At 38.0% G+C, this 10,708-nt stretch overlaps 1 protein-coding gene across 1 annotated transcript in view; it reads left to right on the top strand.

Annotated features, from left to right (window-relative positions):
• Nucleotides 1-5,658, top strand: part of HECW1 (HECT, C2 and WW domain containing E3 ubiquitin protein ligase 1) — a 447,195-nt gene extending 441,537 nt beyond the window's left edge. Inside the window, 1 exon segment of the mRNA XM_070466974.1 lies at nt 1,746-5,658. Within this exon segment, the coding sequence (XP_070323075.1) occupies nt 1,746-1,857 (112 nt within the window). The 3' untranslated portion in view covers nt 1,858-5,658.
• Nucleotides 5,659-10,708: the final 5,050 nt, after the last annotated feature.

Genomic DNA, 10,708 nt, shown 5'->3' on the forward strand with positions numbered 1-10,708 from the left:
TCTGAAGTCCTCACAAGGGGGACATGGTTCCTAAAATCATGAGTGCAACTGTGTTTGCGTTATTAAGAAACTCTGATGCTTAAATGATGATTCATGGTTTACGAAAGGCACTTGTGTGTACTCTTTTCTCACACCAACCCTCTGATGTACACACGACGCATGTATTATTACCCCATTTTACAAGTGAGAAAACTGAGGCCCACAAAAATTCATTGACTTTCCCAAGGCTGTAAAACTAGTCAGTGACTGGACTGCGATCAGAATAGAGGTCTTCCAAAGTCTGGTTCTGTGCTCCCTCCATGCCCCATCTCACCTGAGAGCACGGGGTCCAGTGCCCAGGGAATGATGTGCTCAGGTCCTTGATGCTGTCAGGACCACATAGAGGGTAATGAGGACTTAGGAATGTGGAATCCGATCATGATTGGATGATGTTTATTCATTCTAGATTACTGACTGAGATGTATCAATATCTAAGATCTAATCAAGGCTATGGATGAATGCAGTGAGAGCAGCTCTTATTCAGACTAGGTCTTAAAGAGGTTCCATTTGCTAAAGTTTCAGTTTATTCCCAGAAATTAACTTTTATAGAATCAATCTGATCCCAACTGTTTTTTAAATAGATGATTCTTTTTCTGTATTACTTCCACTCATGAGTGATAGTTAAAATGACCAGATAAAGAAAACCAAGAAGATGCTGTCTGCCCGTATCCTGTCCCTGGCTTTTGGAATTCAGCCAGTTTTAAAAGCACTCTTGGCATTTTTCTGTCCCTCTTAACTTAGCTGGGCTTCCCTAGTGGCTCAGTTGGTAAAGAATCTGCCTATAATGTTGGAGACCCAGGTTCGAGCCCTGGGTTGGGAAGATCCCCTGGAGAAGGGAATGGCTACCCACTCCAGTATGCTTGCCTGGGAAATCCCATGGACAGAGGAGCCTGGGCAGAGGGCTACAGTCCATGGGTCACAAGAATCAGACCTGACTTAGCAGCTAAAGCACCACCACCACCACCAATTTAGTTGATTAGCAGGGTAAAGTCCTGGTCCACACATTGGCACATGGCAGGGGAAGCCATTCTTCATCTAGGCCAGACACTGGCCCACAGAGATGGGCCTGTAGGATGACGAACATGACAAAATAAGCAGAATCCAGGGCAAGTGGTTCTAGGATGCTGCTGGCCCCCAGGAAGGAGTATCCCACAAATGCAGCTGTTCTTGGAAATGCAGCATCTTTGCTCCAGGTTACACAAGCCCCACTGTGAACTGTAAAGGAGTCAGACTATCTCCAAGACACACCTGCCTTGATGGAGCATTGGATCTCACAGTTCCAGGGTGTCCATTGGCACCTCTAAGTCAATGCACAGAGTTTACAGAGGCCCAGAAATCAGAGTCGGGCAGGAAGACTTGGGAATATGACTCTAACACTAATTATGTTTTCTGCCTCCTTCACTGACCACATCCGGCTTCATCTCTCAATTGTAGAACATCACTGGTTTGCTAGTACTGTGCTAGTATAGTGTGGTTTGCTTCCAAATGCAGACTCCCCCAGGTCTAGGTATTCTAGTCCCGTAACTGTTCTGTTTGCATCTGGAAGGCTGTGGTTCTTTGCAGCGCGTGCGTGGTGGTGCTAAAACACAGGTCCACTCCCTTTTGGTTCACTTTTTGACTCACAGACTCAGATTGACTGCGGAACAAGCCACGCCAGTTGTACCAGTGAAACAAACACCTTGACCAGCCTTTTCTTCCCTATTCAGGGCACACACATGCTTCAATCGCCTGGATCTCCCGCCTTATCCCTCGTACTCCATGTTGTATGAGAAGCTGTTAACGGCAGTAGAAGAAACCAGCACCTTTGGACTTGAATGAGAAACTGGCAACTTCCCTGACATTTTCCTGGCCAGTGACATCATCCTTTCCCTTTCCCCGAATCAAGTCTCCTTTGATTTTGGTATTCTGTGATTTTCCTTTTCAAACCAAATCAGGATTGATGAGCTGTGCATGAAGAATTGCCTTCTTCTAAGATCTAACCTTCAGGCTTATCTCCTCTACGTTCAATGAACTGCTAGCCTGTATGCAATATTTAAAAAAACAGCTGTCTCAAGGTCTGTGTATATCTCCACATACCTCCATTACTAACAATGAAATATGAATGCAAGTTATGCTACACTTGACCAAATGGTAATAAATGTTTACTTCCATTTCTATGATTTAAGGGGAAATTTGAGCATTAAGCATTCCAAGCTTTTCTACACCCATGTCTTCTGAGCAGAACCACCATTTTTTTTTTTTATAATTTCTAACAACCAACTTCAGAATAGGAGCTGATCAACTCTTTCTTTTCTTCCCATTCTACTTTTCCCTGGGCATCCAATCCATCCAAAAACAGCAGTGGCTAAACTGAAATTTTGATATATTCAACTCATGATTTGTATGTGTCATCGGCCCCATCAGCTGGAACTAGCCTAGACATATGGTGCAAATATCACACTTTCCAACCAATAATAACAGCAAGAAAAACACCTCCTGCTGATGCAATGCAGGGCATCCCAATGGTTGTGGGGATTATGGTTCGACTTGAGTTCAGAGAAGTCTGGGGGTGGGGACACACCCCCTGTGAACACCCACCACCCAAGAAGCACAAACTTGTGCACACATCCAAGAAGGAGATCGCATTATGTAGCATAAACAACGAGGCTTCTACCCCCATGATGTTGTATAGAAGTGTTGAAGCAAACAGGAGAAAGGGGGAAAGGACATCAGGACGATTTAGAAGGCATATTCAGTTGCTCTGAATACCTGGGTTCTGTACAGTTTTATTTTGCTTTGTTTGATCACAGGTCTCTTTCCCAAAGGAAAAAAAAAAATGTCCTGATAATCTCATGACTTCTGTTCAAGCCAAGTAATTGCTTGTTTGGCAAACAGACTTTTATTTCAACTTTGATAGTGTTTTTATTTTTCATGTTTACTTTTCAGTTTTTCTTCACCATGGTGTTCAAATTCCTTCACATATGATTGTCCACAGGGACCACACTAAATCAGAAGCTGCAGAGAGCGATGGTGCTTGTTAGGGATCAAGGGCAAAATAATACATCTCCTTCCTCCATAGCAATCCTCCTGGAGCAGAGACCTATCCCCCCAAAGGCACACCGATTTGTGTCAAATAGGGATCCAGTTTCCTTTAGCATTCAGTAAAGAGATGTCTCAGTAAACATGGTGTTTCAGAGGAACAGTTACAGGCTCCAGAAACAGCCTGACCTCTTGATTACGTTTGGAAGAAACCCAAACATGATGGTCATTTGCTATTTTTCTAATGTTGTTATCCATGTCGTCTGAAATATGTTGTAAAAGAAAGTGTTTTTCTTCACTGGGAAAAGAAATGTTGAAATGTTACTTTGTTGTCCTTCAATATATATTAAACAAGGGGAAAATGTGAGAAACATGGGCAAGTTAACTTCATTTGAAACCATGTCTTGTGTTCATGTGGGTTTGTGTCCAGACAATGCATCAGTTGTGTTCCCTGCCCTCTTTAAGGAAACATTCCTTTAGTAGGAATTAGAATGCCCAGCACCCCTTGCTGCTGTGTACCTGTGGTCCATCAAGGAATATGTATGTTGCAGAAATCTGGCCTTCTGTTGTTGTCTACAAAGAATATTTACTGACATTGGATGATGGAATGTGTAAGTTCCATAATGCAGAATCTAAGGGATCTGTATAATTCAGGACACATCTCAGCATCTGAAAAGTCATGGATTCCAGTGGAGCTATTATTTATGAAATCAGGACATAAGGATGATGCAAATCATTTCACCATCCTATATAGAATAGTATCTTTAGTAAAGGGAGCATCTTTCATTTTTAGGACTTGGTGTTAGATATATGTAAATACTTGTTAATTCAAGCATTCAGTTCTTTTTTTTAGGACTCATATGTTAGGCTTTGGCAAGAGAGAAAGCTGTTCCAAAATGGAACCTGTTCCCAGGAATCTTCACAATTTACATAAATATCTAATTAAGCTGTTAATAGATTAACTGATGTCTATTCTCCCCAGTACAGAAGGAACAAGGTATCCTAGAAGATATATATAGATAGAAAACTTAGACATGAATGGTTTTCAACTAATTTCTCCTTATTCCTACTGCCCTGCGCAATGCCATGGTTCAGATATATCCCAGAAGCATTACTGGAACAGTATTTCATAAGAGTATGAAATTTCAGAAAGAAATACTGGTGTCAGAGTCCCTGAAAGACTGTGAAGTGTGCTTAGTAGGGTCCCAGTTTCCCTTACAGCCTTGCACAGACTCCTTGAGTAAGGAAGACAAAGACGACAGACAGTTGTTATGGAAAGATCTTTATTTCTCTTTGTTCCAGATTATGTTTCTTTACTTAATATATGTATAACATAATATATATATACATATGTAATTACATGTATAACAAAACAGCTATATGACTCAATTATGCTCTTAATTTTACCATATGGAGGTGCAAACCACCTCAAATCATATAATTCATAATGAGCAAGATAGAGCTCACCCATTTGTTACCATGTATAATTTATTTTTAAAGTATTTATTTTCTCCATGGAGGCACATTATAAAATTGATCACTTTTGAACCACGCTTTCCCTAAAACAAGATCTTTTAGAGCTAGTTTTAGTAAGAGTATATTACCTTTAATTGGGGGACAAAAAAAAGTAAATAAGAGAACACTTATGTGTCAATTTGAAAAATGCTTCGAAAATACTATGAAGTATTATAATAATTTTGTGTATATTCCATTTTATTCTATTATATGCAAATGATAATCTAAAAATAGAAATGGACTCTGCAGAGTCAAGAGAAGTACTATAAAGCTACTGATTTCTTTGTAATTCCTGTGTCTATAAGTTGACCGTGGTTGTGAAAGTTTTTTACTACCATCACAATTGTCATTCAAAGAGAAAATTAAGACAAAGGGGTATACAATTTGTTGGCAGGCTTTAAATATACAGAATCTCGATCGTTTTCTCTTCTAACACATGATCATATGTCATTTAACAGTAAGTGCATTTGTATGACCAGCCCACAAGCTGGACCTTCCAGAACAGTTCTGATGTTAGATCTGTGGCACCATCAGTCCATGTGTCAAATCACGTGTCCCAAATTTGGGTTCAGAAAATTTCTCAGTTGCCACAAATGTTTTCCCAGTCAAGGTAAAACACTTTCAAATGAAAGTAGTTAGAACTTTACATAACAAATGTGGTGCTTTATTATTATTATTACTATTATGTACTTCAGTGTTCATTCTTAAAACTACTGCAATACTATATCATCAAAGTCTGGGATGGATGTTCCAACCATCATAAGGTCCAAAAGAGAACGTGTTATTTTCCTGTTAGTGACATGTAGTCCCTTTGTTCTAGTAGAAAAAAAAAAAAAAGGTGCCTAGAGGTAGTATTTAGAGTAAATATTGTTCCATTAGCCTACTTCCTGCAGCTTCCAATTTACCTAAAGAAATGTCTATAATGATTTTGTTCAAGTCTTTGTTCTAGACAATAGCAGGAGAAGTCCTTGTTCTTGGGCTGATTTTGCTTCCATCGACAAGAGAAATGTCACGTAATACTCAGGCCGAGCTTTCTCTTCCATCCTACCACCTTCAAGGAATGTCAATAAACACTTTGGTATGGCATTGTGTGTGCTCCTTATTGCAAACAGAAGGCTAGGGTCAAGCACAGAAGTTTGTATCATGCCTCTGCTCTCGTTGAGTATAGGCAATAAAACAACACAGAAGACTACCAGCTGCTATGGTAAGTACTCCCCTGGGAAAATTATTTATCAAACAAGCATAATAATATGCTCACAAGCGCAGGTTTTGTAACAAATTCCTGGTGTATGCCATTTAGAATGGCACACAGAGTGAAATTAAGGAGTGACCTTTCTGTTGAACCAGGCATCCACTGGCTTGTTGATTCCCTACCTGTTGAGATGCTTCTACCAAAGCTTCAGGCCACAGCCTGACACCTGGTGTGACCCCAGGACAAAGTTTAGCTGTAGACAAAAATGTTGTGTCCAGTGGCATATACCATGACTCCCAATACCACAGTGATGTTCTCTTTTTATCTCCTTCCAAATTTCTAAAAGAAAACCATGTGACTCTCACTGGGTGGTCAGAAGTTGATTTATTCTTTGAGGAAAATATGTTTTATTCTTAGAAAAAATTATGGGTAGAATTAAGAAAAGGAAAAACCTGAGAGATCTCGTATTGTTTTTATACCCATGCTGGGTTTATGTTAGACTCATTCAAATTGAAAATAACTTTTCTCTTAAGAAAAAAAATTAGCCTAGACCATCATTGACAAAGAGGGGTAGATGATATTATTTTGTGTTTCAATCTTACCATTATTCTGAAATCAAGATTAAATTTCAGCTCTCCTGATTTCTATGACCATACCTTTCCAATACACTGTGCTGATAATTCATTATTATATACTGTAAAAACAAAACAAAAAAAAAACCTTGACACACAAAGCTTATACTCAAGATGTGGTTTAAATATAGAGGACTCTTCTCTAACAGAATAAATGGAGTTACAGGAAGTTAGGATCACCTTTATCAGTGCGGTAGGAATCATGTTTATAGCTGGGGACAGACACTTAGATACTTTCGTCTGTCTAGTTTATCTTGGAAACAAGGAATAGAGACCAGGAGAGGTGATCTGCTCAAGCCACTAAGCTTTATCTTGGGAACAGAAGTTATGCCCTGTCACAAAATATCCCTTGGGGTCCTGGGCTTCTGAAGCTAGCATAACTCTTCAGAAATTTGCCAGGAAAATAGAAGAAACAGAACCAAAATCTACCATAGTGGATGTCAGGAATCCACAACCAGAGTATTCACCTGCTATATGAGTTTGCTGGGGCTACTATAACAGGATTACAATCGAGCGGCTTAAACATGGTTAGAAGTCCAAGAGCAAGGTGATGGTGGGGTGGTTGCTTCTGAGGCTGAGAGAGAGATTTTGTCCCATCCCTCTCTTCCAGATTCCAGTGGTTTGCTGGCACTCTTTGTGTTCCTTGGCTTGGAGATCTCTGCCTTCATCCTCGGGTGATGTTCTCCACTTCTGTGTGTTTGTGTGTGTCTGTGTGTCTGTGTTTTAATTTTCCTTTTATATAAGGACACCAGCCATATTGGCTTACAGCCCACCCTGTGATCTCATTTTTTAAACTTGATTACGTTTATAAAGACCCTAACTCCAAATAAGGTCATATTCTGAGGTACCTGAAGTTAGGACCCCAGTCAGCTCCTTTGGAGGACACAATTCAATCTATACCATCCTCCTTCCTGCCACATTAATTGCTGTCATCAGTCCCAACAGTAACAGTAATAATAAATAAAGGCTAGCATATTTAGAACCATGTGATTCACCATCAATTTACTAAAAGCTTTTTAATTGCAATGATAATCATGGAAGAAACAAAATTGTTACCTATAAATTACTACTATTTAAAATAGTTTAATATAATCAACTGTATTTCAATTTAAAATTTTTTAATGAAAATGAGTGATTAAATTCTATTGGTCCCTTGCAGCTAAATACTTATTGTTTTTGCTTTTCACAGAAGTAAACATTAAAACATTTTTATGGTCATTTTGCAGTATTTAAATAGAAGTACCTTATCTATAATATAAAATAAAATAGCTTAATATAGCAAATCAATGATTAATATTACAGAAAATTCCCTGGTGGTCCAGTGGTTAGGACTCTGTAGTTTCGTTGCTGAGGGCCTGAATTCAGTCCCTGGTTGGGGAACTAAGATCCTACAAGCTGCAAGATGTGGCCAATAATTAAATAAACATCAAATATCCACTTTTTTTAAAGAAAATTAATATCATAGTATTTGTTTAATCAATGGACTATGAAGATAACTGGGATCACAATAAATTTTTCACTACTTAAAAAAAAAACCCAACTGGTACTTTTCATATATTATCCTAGCTATAGTATAGGATCCTATAATATCCTAGCTTTTCATATTATTATCCTAGTAAATGTATAGCCAAGATTTGAACAAGGAGCCTGACTTCCGAGTCTAAGTACTCAGCCACCCATACCCATTGCCTTCATTCCTTTAAGTATTTTTTAAATATTTGTTACACCCTGGGCCCTGTTCTCAGGAGTCTTTGCCCTCAGGGAGTCCATGGCCCAACCTATGACACTGCATTCTTCCCCTTTGTTTGAAATTTGGCCCCTGTTTTTAATATGTACAGCCCCTCTCCCACTCACCACCCCAACTCTTGTGTAAGATGTGATGTCATTGTAAAATAATGATAATAAATAAGCAAAATGCTATGGGGAAAGTGAACAGGAGCCATTGGCTGTTTTCTGCTGGAGAGAAAAGACAGACAAAAATGTGTTTATAATTGAGACAAGATTTGAGCATGTATAAAATTGGGAAAAGTGACTTAAGTTTATCACCAAGAAGGAAACACGTTGTTTTTACTGAAACAGTAAACAGAGAAGGACCTAGAAGTGAGTAAATCAGCCTTAAAACCTTCTCATTTTGAAGACCTGGGAGAACATAGATACAAAGACATTTTTTTAAAGTGTCTAGAACCTCCTAGTGTCAAAACTTGTCTCATTAGGCATCTCCCAGGATGCCCAAGAACTTGTATTTCTTTTCATTTTATTCCAAGGAATGTACATTACAGTTTTCATTTTGCCATTATAGTTATCTAATTTCTATTTTCTTTTTTGTATTGAAGTATAGTTGATTTACAATATTGTGCTACTTATTACTTTTTAAATGTATTAAAAGTTGGGTCATGACTTTTACCCAAACTTTTATATTTGTCCATGAAAAAAGCTTCTCTTCTTTCAAGCTTATTCAGTACAATAGGGAGTATCTGTTTTCTAAGATTATAGTATTATCATAAAATGGCCTCAATTCCTCACTTATAGCCACAGCCTTTACTATACCTACAACTCAGCTATCACCTCCTGCAGGGAGCCAAGCATTCTAAATTCTAACCCACCTGTTTCGGCCAGCTTACTGCAAACAGAGGCTTATACAGCACTTGCAGAATTGAGCTTGACCTCTCTTTTTCTTTCTTGCTGCTCTCCTGTCCTGAGGAGTGTATGCCTGGTATAAGAGGAGAGTAAGAGACACAGGGAGCACAGCTGAGACCAGGCGAGACAACCAACAGCCAGTCAGTCCCCAAGTATGTGGGCAAACTCAGCCAAGATCATGAAAGCCACCCAGCCAAACTCCAGCTGAGACATGATTATATGCCAGTGGCATTTTATGATTGTTGTACATCATTATGATGTCGATAGATAACTAATTCAAAGATCATTAGGTATCCTTTCTTTACTGGGATAACTTTTGAAACCAAGTACTGAAAATTTAGTTTAACCTTTCGAGTGAGTCCACTATGCCTGGACTGTTTAATATGTGGCCACTGTTTAATTCGAATTAATAATGATGCTGAAGTGAGAAGAGAAATCAGCAGATTTATATGAGCTCATCAACAACAAAATATAAAAAATGTGAGGAACTCCACAGCCAGATAGAACAAACAAGGAGAACTTAAAATGATACTGCAATCTAAAAGGTGTTAAGTAATTACTTCTAAATGTTCAGACAGACAGAGAAAGTATAGAATATATAAATCAGGACAGAAAATCATAAACTTTGAGAAGCCAGGTAAGAAAAGAACAATACTGTGCCTTTTTCTGTTTTTTTTTTTTTTAATTCTTTAAGCATTTAACTTGTAGGAAAATGTGCATCACCTCACAATATTTGATAGATACTGCTTCTAAACTAAGTGAATCTATATTTTTCATACGTTTATAAAATGTAGTTTTGTCATAATTGTATGATAAAAGCAAATATTGCTCAGTTGATGTTTTTAAAATATTTATTTATTTGGTTGCGCTGGGTCTTAGTTGCAGCGCGTGGGATCTAGTTCTCTGATCAGGGGTCGAACCTGGGCCCCCTGTGTTGGGAGTGAGGAGTCTTAGCCACTGGACCACCAGGGAAATCCCAGTTGATTTTTATTTTGTAGATTAAACTATTAGGTTGAGGTAAGAACTCTGAACTTCTACCCTGAGAATGCTGAGCCCCAAAAAGTTGATGTGTAAGTGCTTATTCAGTGTCATTCAAATCTGTTTTTGTTATAAGAAGTAGAGTTTGTTTCCTTGGTATAGAAACATACACACACACATAAATGTGATTTGATTTGTTAACTATTATTATTTGTTTTGGTCCATTTTAGAAATAATTTATAAATCAAAATTCTTTGAATTTGTAATTCAGTAAGCTTCATTTATTTTGAGTCTGTGTATTATGAATATGTAAGTTAATGACAGTTGGGTCTCCTTGGTGGCTTATTTATTTTACAAATATGTAATGACCTTCTTACTCCCCAACAATACTTACCTGCAATTTTGTTCTCTTCATTTTTAAGAGTTCTTCAGGATTTTATGGATAATCCATATCCTACCTATTGTGTGGATACCCATAAAATCTTTTATCCAGAAAATATGCATTCTTCCCAAGTACAAAAGACTGTTCCTAAATAAAGACTACAAACAACTCAATGAATGCCAAAGAAGTCATACTCCTACATTCTTCGAACACAATGCAATGCAATTAGAAGACAATAGTTTTAAAAGTTATTTATTATAGGATAATTAAAACAAGACTAGATAGCCACAAATCATGGATATCACTAAAATATCT

The sequence above is a fragment of the Odocoileus virginianus genome, chromosome 1 (assembly GCF_023699985.2).
Source record: "Odocoileus virginianus isolate 20LAN1187 ecotype Illinois chromosome 1, Ovbor_1.2, whole genome shotgun sequence".
Classification (NCBI taxonomy): Eukaryota; Metazoa; Chordata; class Mammalia; order Artiodactyla; family Cervidae; genus Odocoileus; species Odocoileus virginianus.